Below are 14,608 nucleotides of genomic sequence, written 5' to 3'. Positions count from 1 at the left end.
GGAAATAAATCAACATCAAAAAACTTTATAAGTTCACAGTGACAGCATAACAAAGATATCCACCAATGAAGGGAAAGAAAAAGAATGCCTTGTGTAAAGCCCACCGGACTGATCTATATCTTTAAGAAAAATAATAAACAGTTTTGGAGCTTTGTGGCATTCTCCATCCCTTATCCCTGACAAGGTCCATCCATGACCTTATTACCACATGCTCTTAGGAACATTACAGACGTTATATATGGCTGATATACACTTTGCCATTACAGTTGAGAACATACATTACATTTGAGAACATAGAACACGATGGAGAATATACATTGTAAGTTTGAAGGTCCACACTAGTTCATTTGCTCCCTACATAATTCACTGTCTCCCTGCTGCCCTCTGACTCTGCTCTGTGTGTGGGTGAACTCAGTCAGTCCTGGCACTCAGAGCAGGAGAGAGGCTGCAGCGTGATAATAAATGACACCAAAAAGGTTTCAGAATATGGTCGGCACAGCGGTGATTTTCAGGCATGTCTTTACCGAATCAATTTTACCAAAAACATTCAACTGTGACATTTGTAATTGGTTGTAATTAATAAGAGTCTTGAAAGAAGTACTGTAGACAAGGAAATAGATGTGCATCTTTTACTATGAACTATCTTTCAGTGACGTATAACCTTGTTTATCATATCTGCAACACAAAAATATTGTCAAAATATGACAATGGTAAATATTTAGTCAGTAATTTTCTTAATTTTCATAAGTTTAATGTTTTTTCATGGTGTGTCCACAGAGCAGTAGGGCTCTTGATGGCTGTGGCTTGGGAGTTAAACCGGGTCATCCACTAAGCAGAATGTCGGCGGTTTGATCCCAGTCACCCTTATTCCGCATGACTGAGTGTCCTTGGAAGAGATGCGGTTCCCCAAGTTGCTCTTTAAGGCTGCACAGGCAGTGTTTGATAGAGAAAATGCACATAGATGCACTGTGTGAAAAGTGTGAATGGCAAAACTGTAAAGCGGTTTGAGTGGTCGCCATACTAGAAAAGCACTACGTAAATACAGATCAGCCACTTACTAGACTTCTTCTAAGGTTGTCTCCCCATTTTCAGATGAGGAAGAGCAGCTCTTGATGTTTCCTCATTCAACGTTCAACAGATCATTACTGATGGAGAAGAGCAGCTCTTGATGTTTTCCTCATTCAACGTTCAACAGATCATTACTGATGGAGAACCTGCAACATCTTCACCTGACCCCGAAATGCAGAAGCCACTCCAATGAGAGTGGATTGATGTTGCATTTGTCAACAAATGTCTCTTTAAAATATCTGCTCCTTTTGTCTTTAAGACACAAAAATATCTTTATTAGGTCTATGTTTTAAATGCTGAATCTCAGTAAAACTTTATTAAGTCCATCATGACTATTTGTTATTGTGTATAAGTCAGGGATGCGTACAGCACCTTAACTCCAGCCATGCACCTCGTAGCTCTGTTCTGGTTTTTATATCATATTTTATTGTGTTCTTTTATGTTGTGTTTTATGTTGAACTGTGGTTTGGCACTCTGCCTGAGAGGAACAACATTTTGCTAAGCTGTATAGCCCTTTTAATGTGGATGAATGACAGTAAAATTTGACTTGAAAACATTTTCTCTAATACGGCTACAAACTATTCAGTATCAATGTTTACCTCTTTCACTCGAGGAAAGAAAGTCTGTAAAATGAAACCAAACAAAACCAGTACAAACAGAGCCCTTCAAATTACGACTAGTAACTGATCAAGGTCATGATCCAGAAAGACATATGGAAATTCAATCAATCAATTACACGCCACTGTGGTTTTAGCCTTTTATATACGGTCTATGGTTTAGGCACATGCTTCAATTTAAGTGCAAATTCTCTGAAAGGGCCCACTAAATAAGCGGTCTTTAATTAGCACATAGTAATAGTAAATCCTTTTCCTGTTTTGGACAAGGCATTCTTAAAAGATGAGAGTATGGTTATTTTTAGAATCTTTTAAGTTGCTGTTCCTGAAGGATTAGAATCCTTAAACAAAACTAAATTGACATCCGACATGATCAACATTATAAACTGTTGAATCCGTTATTTCAACATTCTTTCAAAACAAATATTTAGAGAAAAAGTCATAAAAAAAATATTTAATAAATCAGGGGATGAAGTCCCTACTATGTCCAAAAGGGGGCACCCAAACATTAAAAAAACATGCACATTGTTCAACCTAAGTCACCCTCCTCCAGTCTAGTGCAAATATACAGTAAAGCCATTCATAAAACTATCTGATATGACAAATACTCCTGCAACACAGCATAAAGGGATAATAATTGTAGGAGGTGATCAGGATCTGAAATCAGGGTTCTTATAGACATCTTACATGTCATTTAAGAGTTCAGGGTGCACACACCCTTTCATCTTTATAATAATGCTCTTAGACTTACTTTGATATGAAGTTTTACTATCTTTTACACCTCTTGTACGTTACACTCATGCTCATTTCTGCAGTTCTGACATGGCTCTTGTTCATTTATGTTCTTGTTTTTACCTCTTGAAGGATGCTACATTATAGGGGTATTTAAAAAATTGTAGGTAAGGCATGCACATCTACCCTAAGCTCCTTCATTTTAATGTAGGTCAAAGCAGACAGCACCCCTGGGGGCACAGGACCGAAAATGGTGGCACAGAAATCCCTCATTTAAATTTGTCTCAATTATTTTTACATGATTTGATTAAATGCAAATGTGTAGACGAGTTCTTTTTCAGGTCGAAACTATGTTTAGTTAATATTGTGTGGACTGCACACATCCCTCCATAGATTTGCTTTTAAGCTGCCATAAATATGTAGTCTGTTGTGCACTGCATTGTATAGGAACCTGGAAGGAATAGGGGGCACACACAGAAGACACGGTGGGTGGGTGGATGGCTGGGGGTTGTTGTGTATAAGGGCCCATCAAAATTTCTGCTTATTTATATTTAAGTAATTTAGTTTAGTTAAGCCAGCAATTACTATACTACAGAGCACATTTGATCTGTATTAGCCATATCAGATGAGTGACATCTCAATTTGGCATAGTTCAATGAGAAACAAAGTTCAGTTGTCACAGTGGCGTTGGCCTCAAAGCAGCAGCACTCATTCTTCGCTGCAGGCGGTTCAAAGAGGTTGCTGGGGCCAGCGGGTTTCTGTCAGCAAGACTATTCATTGTGCTTTTTGGGCCTTGATTGAGGATATCCTCCAAACAATTGCTTTAGGTGTTGACACTGGTTCAAAGTTTCAGACATTTCTTCCTCCTCCCATCCATCTCCCATTTACAGCATGCTAACAATTGCATTTATGTTCCTGTCTTGTTAAAATACAGATCCACAGGCTTCCTTATACCTAGGGGAGTTTTTCCCTTTCAGTGTCAAAACTCAATAAATGTCACAAAGTGTGTGTGCGTACGCTGTCCTGGATCAAGGCGACATACCCTCTAAAAATCTCAGCCAAACAAAGGCTACCTGTAATTACACTGCAGCAAACTTTATAGGCTGAAGGGAAGTGCAGAGTACTGTTTAATTATATGCCGGAAAGAAGTGGCCGGGAAATGTCCTTCTGGAGAATCAGCTTTTTGTTGGTGAAAGGGGCTCGACTTGGTAGAGTGCAGATATTGTTTTCAAAGAAATAAGTGTATAAAAATGTAAAGATTGGAAAAAGATTGAAAAGTAAAATATTTCACTCATCTGCTTTGTTAAGGTTACTAAAATTGAAGATATCGCTATTTCAGTTTAAAATGTTGATTCAATCAGAACTTTTCTCCAGAATCAACGGAAACTATGCTGAGACATTCTTCAAACAATTGTGTTCATCACCTTTCCCAACATCTTACATTGTTACTTTGATGATCTTGGAGGCAAGTGCCTTTCTGGCAGGTCTATTTTTGATTCAACAACACCTTACCGCTAAAATATATAACAAATGTCTGGTTTACAGTATCTTCACAGTACTGACACAGCTTTCGTAAAGCCGATAACCACCGTTTCTTTAGGTGGAGCCCCACAAGGATCCATTCTAAAACCTCAACTGCTTTTAGATTTATACTGTATGCTTCTATTAATACATTTTATTTGTATAGCCCATATACACAAATCTCAATTTGCCGCAGGGATAAAAAGTAGAACCCTCAGCGAGAGCCACATGTGAGGGATTCCTCTGGCAGGATGGACAGAAGTGCAATAGCTGCCACAATGTTTACAACATTCTTGAAATATTTAAAAAAAATGGACCAATATATAAATGGAAGAAAAAAAATATCAATGTTTAAAATATTTACAAATAAGAGATCATGATTCACGATGTGGCCACAGGCATGATCCTGGATCTGCAACGATAAAGCCCAAGGCTTCAGGGGATGTGATCAGTAACATGTATTGATGATACATTAATATGATGACGAGGAAGAAGAGAAAAGAGAAGCTCCATGTGTCAGGTGCACCCTGCAATCCTGGCCTGTAGCAGCATAACAAAGAGGTAGTCCAAGAGATGGTCCAAGACAAACCTGAAAATGTAAGGTTTTAAGCCTCCTGTTAATCGTAGAGAGGGTGTCTGCATCCCTAAATGAAACTGGCAGATAATTCCACAAGAAAGGAGCTTGATAGCTGAAAGCTCTGGCTCCTACTCTATACTGTTCTATATCCTCAGAAAACACAACAGCACGTATTTTAGCCAATCAGATGATTCATAACTACACATCTCACATTCCCTGTTGACGTTAAAACATTGGATTGCCTGTTAAGCTGTTTGAAGGATGTTAATAAATGGATGTCACAAAATGTCCTGCAGGTGAGCAACGACAATACAGAAGTTATTGTGTTCAGAGGCAACAAGTCATTTACCAGCACTGACCAGGTCAAAAACCTGGGACCTATTGTTGATGTTGACCTAAATTCTAATCAATTCATTTGCAGCATCACTTCAGCCATTTCAGAAAAATCTCAATAATTCAAAGCTTCATTTCTAAGACAGGTTCAGACACTGTCCATGCCTCTTTCAGGTCTATATATCTGACATACTTTCATTCAAATTCCAAAAGTTAATTCCAAACTAGGCAACAGAGCAATTACTGCTCATGACCTTAGGTATGGGGCAGGCCAGCTGATTTGAAATTTGTACCACCAGTGTCACAATAAAACCTCAACTCAGTGGACCATTTACCTGCTTTTCTAGGTCTCAATTTTATTTAGTGTTTTAAAGGGTATTGTTTTGTGGCATGTCCTTTTTCCAAATAAACCTGTTCAAAACTGTTTCTCATAGCTATTAAATATAAGTGTCAGGCTTTAATGTGGAAGTACACACAGTCACAAGACTCAGCTGAGTTGAAGTGCCTGTTTGGCTTCTGCAGAGGATTGTGCTGCTCGCTCTTTTCCCGCTACACCCATCACTGGAAAACAATCGTAAAAATCGGAAGCAGCTCATCCAAGGCTGCTGTCCCATGAAAGGCCCGAAGTGCGTGTCCAATGGTGATTATCTCCTCTGACAGACTAGCCTGCCAGGGAACTAAAGAGTTGAATAAGAGTCAGTTAGGGGTTGGAAGGTGTCTATCCTGTCAAGCAGTTGAGCTACAGGACCATATGGGTCTGTTTAGTCCCTCCTATTTGTCCCATATTCTCCATTAATGCTTACCAGATGGGGCTCAAGGTCAGGAAAGCGCCGCTAGTGATTTGAAAGATTAATCTACGTTCAGATGGAACTTTATATTGTCCTGTACAAAGATATCAGTAACTTCAATAACAAACCACACCAGTCAAAGGTGGTTGCTCCAGACTGTCTGTCGTACCTCTTGTGCATATAAATGATTTAAAATAAAACACCTGAAAATATATGAACTTTCTCCCTCTACCATTGCCCTTTTGAACCAAATCAGCTTTATTGGACAATAACACTAATGCTGTTGCTTTTTGGGGTTAAATGCATTTTTCTGCTAAAAGTAAGTAGTGCAAAAGTATATTCAGGTATGAATACATGTGTATTTATGCAGTCATTCAGCTTTTCTTGAATAAATTATAGAAGTTTTCTTTCCCACTGTTGGTTTTCTTGAATAACATCATGATATATATATACTCACTTTTTTATTGTATATGCTGGTTAAAGTGACCTATTCAAACACATCTAGTGTATTCAGTGTAAAAAATAAATATATATTCTATATCATTGCTTTATAGAAAACATGTCATATACCCCTCCTATGACAGCTGAGTTAGCTATACGTCAGAGCTGGTGAATATGACCTAGGTTTATCTAATACATTTGCAACACAAATTTAGGCTGTTTGACAACAGTTAATAGTAAAACTGCAATGAAATTCTTTCCCATGTTAAAAACTTCTAAATTTGTATAATTTTTAGGAACAAAGTTGAGTTTTAGGGATCCAATCAATGCTAGGAGAGGAACTTTAATGTGAGCATCAGCTGAGTGTGGTCGACCATCTGAGCCCAATTGATGTTAAAGCTGGCACTGACCCAGGGCCCACAGGGACAGCCTTCGCAGGGTCTAGCTCAGGCCTTTTCCTTCCTGTTCCTCCATGACATCTTCCTGCCTGGGGGGTGTGCGGGTTGGTGGGGGCCTCTGGGAGCCATTTAGCGGGGCTGCTCTGAGCCCTTCGAGCTGCAGGATAAGCTCACACAGCAGCTTCTAATTAGTCTTTAGCACTGACAGGTGGAGAGAAACTGGACGGCTGGAATGCTTTATGCAAGTGTGCAGTTATTTGTGCCGCCCCAGAGGACGACGAATGCAATAACTTTCTGTCAGAAGGGTGTACCTCCAAACACCACTTCAGGGGTGATTTAAAGGATTAATTTGAGTCATAACTGTGTTGTCAAATCTTTAAAAACTGTGATAAATTTCATGATTGGCTATGCGTGCACTACACAATGATGATAAGTAACTTTTGAGTGCTTCGTACGGAATAGTTACAGCAGAAATACCTATAAGATGAAGTACTGATACAAAGTTTGTTTCTCAACATCTCAATAGAAAGACACATGTCATGCACAAATAATGTTCGATCATGACCAGACATATCTTTTATAGAAATGAACGGCAAAACGCTTTCAGGAAACCGCAATGTAGAAATCCAAATAGACCAACCACTACAGCTTCTATTTTGAGTGAACCATTAAATTAGTCCAGGTTATGCTGATGAACTGAATGTTTGGGCCATTTACAGCAAAAAAAAAAAATTAAAAGTATTTAAAAGAATAGTAAGACCCTTGCTAAAACTTATTTGATGTCTACACCCATACCACTATGTTTTAATTTGAAAAAACATTGACTATCGATCTACTGATTCTCTGGGGGTCCACACTACATTTCCTTCATTGTAGAGCCCCTAAAATGGGTTGGGTTGTAAAACGGAGAGGTTTGGATAATGCTGCTGGCCCCGTTATAGTTGGAAAACTTGGGGCTTCTTATTAGTGTGGACGAGCACTCTGTTATGGTACAGCTAGCAGCTGGTTAACTCAGTGTAGCACAGGGGGAATACAACTAGCTGAGAAAGAACTCAGCACATAAACATTTGTGGCACCAAAACTTAGAGACATAATGTGTGATTTAATGAGCTTTTGAGGAGCCAAGGGGTGGATTTTTGCTACCTTTTGAGTGTGTCCTTGTAGTTTCCAGTCTCTGTACTAACCTAAGCTAACCACCTGCTGACTGTAGCTCTATGCATAGTGTGCATAGTGGTGTCAATCTATTCATTTGACTTTCTTCAAGAAAGTTAAATAAGTGTATAGTTTCGCAGATATCAAACTATTCCTTCATTGTTGATTTAAATAATGCATTGTTTAAAATGATCAGTTCATTACACTGTGAAAAGCAACTACCAGAGATGCCAGACTTCCTTGAATAAGGTGATCAATCACACTGGACATCTTGTCTTCTTCTATTTCCATCACATGATGTGATCGCTGCAGTGTAAGGTTGCAGATTTTTCTAATCGAAGTGCTGGCAGTCATCCTGGAGTACTTTCTGTTGCTTTTGGCACATCCAGTTTAAAAACTGTACGCTTGTCTCTGTGTGTAAACTGATTCTCACATGGCCCACAGTGCTTCTCTCCTGTTGTGATGTGTAACACTGATTCATCAGCAGCTGTGTTTGTCTGGACTAGGGGAGCTAGGTGATATTAGCTGTGACTGATCAACACCACATGTGGATCCCAAACTGAGAAATTTACTACCAGAGCAGATTCGGGCCAGAGGTCAGCCTTAAGATTTTTCCTAGAAACTGATCCGAATGGAGCACTGTTAATGCACACATAAAATTAGCTTCTCAAGTTTCAGTTGCATTCAGGGGAGATTATGGAGAGATTACAAACTGCAAACGAGGCATTTTCCAAACATGAGGAATGCACATATTTATGAACTAACAGTTACATTGTAAAAAAGTTGTCTTTCAGCTCTAACACCAAACTTGACACTCTTCCTCTCCGTGGTTGTTCTTGCTGGCACGAGTCCAGCAATGTGCTACACTCCCTGATGGTCTCCATGAGTAATCATCAGTCACCACAATAGATCCAACAACACTAATTTGTGTCTTTCCTGTTTTGTCTTTACCTATACCCAGAGTTAAATTTGATTCATGCCTTCCTAACTGGCACTCTGTACCTTACCACCCTGACAGGGCTTTGTGTGGTCACATACTGCTGGGATATTTCAGAGAGCGCCTGCTGAGGAAAAGATTGATTACTTCCTCTGCAGAGATTCCTTGGCATTACTTGGACGGAGAAGGTAAAACTTCATTGGGATTCCCCATGTAGGTTTCCTCTTCTGGGCATGTTACAGGCAAACAATGCCAATAAGGGTTTGTTTAACAGAGATCTGACTGTCCTAAATTTACATGTAACTCTCTGTAGGTGGTGTATAAAGAAGACGTAAATAGAAATCGTGAGGGGGGACAGTGTAAGAGCCTATATAAGTGTATTTTGTAATTATACACTGTCTGCACTTTTCATGGGGTCTATTTCTTCATTAGAGAAGTAAAACCACTGAAAACAATCTGCAGAGTGAAAGCAGCATGAGCAATATTCCATTCACTTGCAATGGCAGAAACGTCAGAGACAGATATAGGGGGCGGCTGTGACTCAGGAGATAGATTAGGTCGTCGACTAAGGTGGTTTGATTCCAATCGTCCCATTCCGTGTTCTGAAGTGGGCTTGGGCAAGATACTGAACCCTAAATCGTGCCGGCAGTTTGTGGATAGAATGTTTAATACAGAAAATACTGTACATGGATTCACTTTGGGAATGTGTGATTGAATGGGTGAATAGCATAACTGTAATATAAAGAGTTTTGAGTAGTCATCAACCTACAAAAGTGCTACATAAATACAAGCCATGGACCATTTGCCATATATATCTCCAAACCAGGACAAACACAACTTAACTATCTGCATGACTGGAAGCATTGGGGTCGCAAAATAGAAGCATTTATATACCTTTTATTTAGCTAATTCGTTGTTTACTCGGAAAGGGGAAAGATCCAATCGGCCAGTGTTTTCTACAGGTCACATTGTGATTATGAGACCTGAATTTGAACAGCTACTTTTGTTAATGGACAACGATTAAAAAATAGCCTGTTAGAGCTAATCAAAGATCATTATCATTAAAAAATTGTTAAATCCCATGTTGACAAGCAATACAAAAGCACATAAACCACTGACGGCCTCAACACACTGAAATACAAAAAAATAAATTTAATTTCAAAGTACATTACAACATTGTCATGAAAAAGCACTGATGTATCCTGTTGCACATAATCCTAGACCAGGCTGGTAGATGAAGTGGTCTGTCCTGATCTGCTTGTGTCCTCTTGAAGAACAATGCAAACTCTTGTGGAGTTTAGTATCACAAATATTTTACCCAATACAGCATGTTAACATGTCAGGTACCAGACGTGTCTCTGATTGATCCGTCAATATGTAACAGAGTTATTTCACAGAAAGAATTATTGGTAATTTAAAATGTGTAACTAAAAGCTTTGACCTATAAACACAAGAGACATTCTGAAAACAAACCTTAATCAGGATCACATAACCTGTATCACAGAGATTTATTGCAATGATCATCTGATGCCAGTTACATATTAAAATAACTATTTACCTAATGTAAATGTCAAATTCTACTGTTTTGAATTTTAATTATTGGATAACTAAACAATATGTTATTGGTTACTAGTTTAATCCACAGTTCTGTGTGATTATGAATCTTTCAGTAATCGACAACAGGTTATTTTGACTATCCTATGGCCCATGTGCAAAACTCTTTCTGATGTTACACACTTCCTGTGTAAATAAGAACATTATGTTTAGAGACTCAGAGCAAGAGAGTTCCTTCTCTCAAAGATCACTGACTGTGTACAATTTATATTTATCTTTAATTATCAGTGCTCATAAAATGCTCAGCAGATTTTGTAATAATATGAAAAAACCTCCATGACCAAATACAATAGCAGCTTTACTCTCAACTTTTCTCAGTTTTACAATATTCCCCCATGACCTTATCACAATGGGAAGAGTTTCTTCATCTGCTGGCAACACACAGATGGTTTTGGTGCCAAACCTTCTATCTCATACATCTAAGAGACCAAACTCCCCAAAAGAGTGCTCCATTGAGACTGCTGTCATTCTGAAATGACTCTATAGACTTTTACAAGTTCTGCTTGCAAGAAGAGAAGATTCACGCCTGCTCCAGGTTAAACAGTTCCATCACCGATTCATTTGTCTCCGGCTGTGCCCATGCATCTTCACACAGTCTCGTCTGTCCGTCACCTGTGAGCAAAGAGGGAAAATAGCGACAGTGTCAATTCAAGGATCATACTCAGGGACACATTTGAGACCTAAACAAAGTTTGAGTTCAATTGAGTTCACATGTTTTTATGCACTTTCAGCAGAAAAGTGGGTCTAGTGCGATTAAATAGTTGTCTCGAATGAAAAGCAAATTTCCTTTAAAGGATGTTTTCATATGGCACCTATAAATAAGCTAAATCCCAAAAGAGAGATTCGAACTCCAAGATGGACCACGTCCATTTTACCAGGATCCTCAACCTAGTGTCATATGATCCCCCACTAAACTGGAAAACACTTATTCCAGTCAAACATCCAGTCAGGTAGAGATGTAATTTTATTCCAACACAGAAAATGTATAGAAAATGAATATATATATATATATTCCACTTCATGTCTAAAGTAAAATAATATGAAAAATGCTGAAATAAAGATATTTACTAAGCTCACACCACAGACATTTGATAAATATTTTGGAGGAGAAACGGTTCAGGCGGATTATGAAATTTGAAGACTTGTACAGTAATAATTGTTTTTCATTGTAAAATAGAATTAATCTGTAGAGTGTGAGGAATCACATGCAGGTCTGAAATAACATGCTTTGCCTGCTGCTTGCAACTGAGAAAGAAACTTGGGAAATGGAGTTTGACTTGTGTGGGGCATGTTTTCTGTATAATTTTACCCCTTTCCGTTGGTTGCTGAGGCAGAAAGTGCAGATGGTCCTGGGCTTCTTGCCCCCTCCACTCCCCTTCAGCTCCTTGTAGACAGCGCTGAGACACGGCTGGCCGTCCTCCCTGCCGTCCACCACCAGCACGTTGGCCAGGTGCGAGATGTAGCTGGACGCCAGGCGCAGCGTCTCGATCTTGGACAACCTCCTGTCCACCGGCTCCGTGGGGATAAGTGTCCGCAGAGCCGTGAAGGCCGAGTTGACGCTCTGGGTCCGGTGTCTCTCTCTGGCGTTGGCGGCATTCCGCTGACGGACCACCACGCCGCCGGACTCCCGCCGGTATCCCTCCACCGGAGTCCCGCAGCAGTCGTAGCCCTGGTCGGTGCTGCCGTCGCTCTCGCTGCGGCTGCCCTCCTCGTCGTCGGACATCATGGTCAGGTCCGCGGGGTAAGAGAAGGGATGAGTGGACACCGGCCTCAGCATAGTGAAAGTCATCATTGGTAAGCGAGAGTCTCACTGAGGAGGACCAGTTCCCTTAATGTCAACTAGGAGACAGCCGCATGCAGACAAGAGCCGTGCGTAAAGGTCGATGATACTCCGAGGTTCAGCCAACACAAGCTCCCAGTTTGTTTTGACACCTCTTCACACCCTGGCCCGGAGTGACAGCGGCCGTGACAGCCAGGGAGGGCTCTTATAGCAGCTGGGAGGGGGGTGGAGCACATGGAGAGGCTCCCATCCTCCCAAATGTTTTGGTCCAAAAACTTGCCGACATCACTTAGGTCAGGGGTTTTCAACTGGTTTTGTTCCAGGGACCACCATTCTGACTAGAAAGTAATGGGTGCATGTGGATAGAAGGAAGTTTTAAGATTTGGTTTTTCCATGTTGGTTTTATTAAAAAAACCTCAAACAAATCTAGAAAAATCTGTGTAAAAAACAACAAAAACGGTTGATTTTCAGTGCTTAAGAGTTGGAAACAAAATTAAAATGCAGTTTATAGTTGAACTGCATCTCAGAACCATATGAACATCAATATATAACGTTCATGACTTAAGACATGCAGCTGATATGTTGAGAGAACGTTAAAGTAACGGTGATCAATAACAATCAACATAAACTGGGACTACAACTGAAGAGGGAAGATGTAATGCAGAATATGTCACAAATGATAATCATACAATATAACACAAACAATTGAGGCCTATTTAAGTTTAACCTCATGATCACCAGCACCTTTATATTATTTTAGACATATTTTTCTTATTATATATATTTTTGACGATATTCAAGAGTAATCTGGAAATGTGTCGAAATATCAAAGCAAATTTCGCGAACCCCCTGCAATGCCGTCACGGACCACCAGGGGGCCGCGGACCCCCGGTTGAAAATCCCTGACTTAGGTGACCAAATGAGTGGGAGGATAATGCTGTTACACATTTTCTCAAGTGTCGATCCACTTTGTAGATAAAGACTTTTTACTGCATGTCAATGAGGATAAGTAAATTATAAATCTACTTTCTGATCGCACAAGCCATGTGTCTTATCACCTTCACACTGGGCATGCGTGTCCTTAATGACCAGAGGATGTTCAGTGTTGAATTTGGTGCAAATTGTACACATAATACGCTCAATGTTAATACAATTTAAATAAACAGCCGACCAGTGCTCCTTATAGGTCAGTTTCTGTAGAATAGCGTGCCTTTTACCCTGTGGACCGAGTTGAACGTGTCATCTTCTACGTCTTCGGGTAAACTATAGAAGCGGTCGGTAACTGGGTCAAACAGAGGTTCAAAATCAAAGGCAGATTGGATAATTATTTTGATCATTTGAATATTTTTATTTCACCATATCGGACTGTGACACAGACATTCATTGGAGTTGCAAGTGCTGATCTCTGTCATGGCAACAACATTCAAAGAATCAGATGCAATTCTTTATATCAAGCTGAGTTACAGAACTTTTATTTTGAAAAGTTTGCAAACTTGAGTGTGAAGCTTGTATCCATTGCTAAACAGACCTCTGAAAAGCCAGCATTCTATGTATCAATCAATCACTCAAATGATTTGATATTGCCCATATTCCCCGATCATAATTTGTCTCTTAGGCTTAACAAAGTGTGTCATTCTGTGCGTAACTCTCAACAAGAATAAGACAAAAAAATGACGAAAAAAAAGCAATAAAGTAAATTGAAATGTATACATGAACACACATGAACAATACTATTGACTATAAAATCATAACTGCAGATAAACCAGGTAGGATGAACACAAAGTTTTCTACCTTCACTCTGCACCATAGACTCGACTCTAAACAGTTAAAATAACCTTTAGGAAAACACCTTGCAAGACTATTGGAGTATGAACTGTATAATTACTGGAGAGGGGAGGGAGCTGGGCCCAGAATCGTTAATATTTTATTTGGACCCTCCTCTTTATTGCTGAAAGAAAAGCTGCATTCAACAATCTGATAAATGGTCCAAACTGTGAGCACAGTGTCATTTAAACTAATCTCTTAGTGAGGTGGTTGGCAATGTGCACTATAGGTTAGCTCTAACATATTGGCCATGTCTGCCAATATAGTCGACTTAGTTGAAGGATACAAATGAGATGAGTAATAATTAAAAGCTTTTCTGAGCTGCCCTTTCTCCTCTCTGTCCCGTAGACCTGCATTAGCTGTACCTATAGGTGCAACAACTACACTGTGTCATCAGTGTATACAATTTGACGGAGTTCTATACAATAAAGTATGGAATGGTTTAAACAAATCCCAGTTGATTTGTATTGTTAAATAAGCATAGATAATATGACAGTATGCAAGAATGCAGCACTAACACAAGTCGCTGTCTGAAAGAGCACTTTTGCTTTTTGGTAATTTTATGATTTTAAAATGAAGATTTTATAATCAATATTTTTCAGTAATGACATTGAATTTGTTTAATTATTGTTCACGTGTGTTGGATATGTTAAGTTTGAATGATTTAACTGAACTAGTGTTGTTTTTTGTATACATTGCTTGTTAGCTATGTCAGAGGTCTGTCCTGTCAGACCCAAGTTAACAACTTTCAAAATGAAAGCTCTGTAATTAGGTTCACGATAAAGCCTTGCAGTAACAAAACAAACTTTGTGCTTTTACTTTGTAGAAA

The 14,608-nt window shown here is 39.4% G+C and overlaps 1 protein-coding gene across 1 annotated transcript; it reads right to left on the bottom strand.

Moving 5' to 3' along the window:
- Window positions 1-10,724: 10,724 nt before the first annotated feature.
- Window positions 10,725-11,967, bottom strand: LOC133000644 (transcription factor 15-like). The gene is made up of 2 exons (XM_061070596.1): window positions 11,485-11,967; window positions 10,725-10,787 (listed from the first exon to the last, which is right to left on the bottom strand). The coding sequence occupies exons 1-2, from the start codon at window positions 11,965-11,967 to the stop codon at window positions 10,725-10,727; spliced, it is 546 nt and encodes a 181-aa protein (XP_060926579.1).
- Between the last annotated feature and the right edge of the window lie 2,641 nt (window positions 11,968-14,608).

The sequence above is a fragment of the Limanda limanda genome, chromosome 4 (assembly GCF_963576545.1).
Source record: "Limanda limanda chromosome 4, fLimLim1.1, whole genome shotgun sequence".
Classification (NCBI taxonomy): Eukaryota; Metazoa; Chordata; class Actinopteri; order Pleuronectiformes; family Pleuronectidae; genus Limanda; species Limanda limanda.
This window is presented reverse-complemented; position numbering and strand designations above follow the sequence as displayed.

What these genes read in the sequence shown, in the direction of transcription:
- LOC133000644 (XM_061070596.1), bottom strand. Translation starts at nt 11,967, where the DNA reads ATGATGACTTTCACTATGCTGAGGCCGGTGTCCACTCATCCCTTCTCT. An exon ending in TCAGCAACCAACGGAAAGGG is followed by an intron (nt 10,788 to 11,484) that starts GTAAAATTATAC and finishes CTTTGCTCACAG; the next exon opens with GTGACGGACAGACGAGACTG.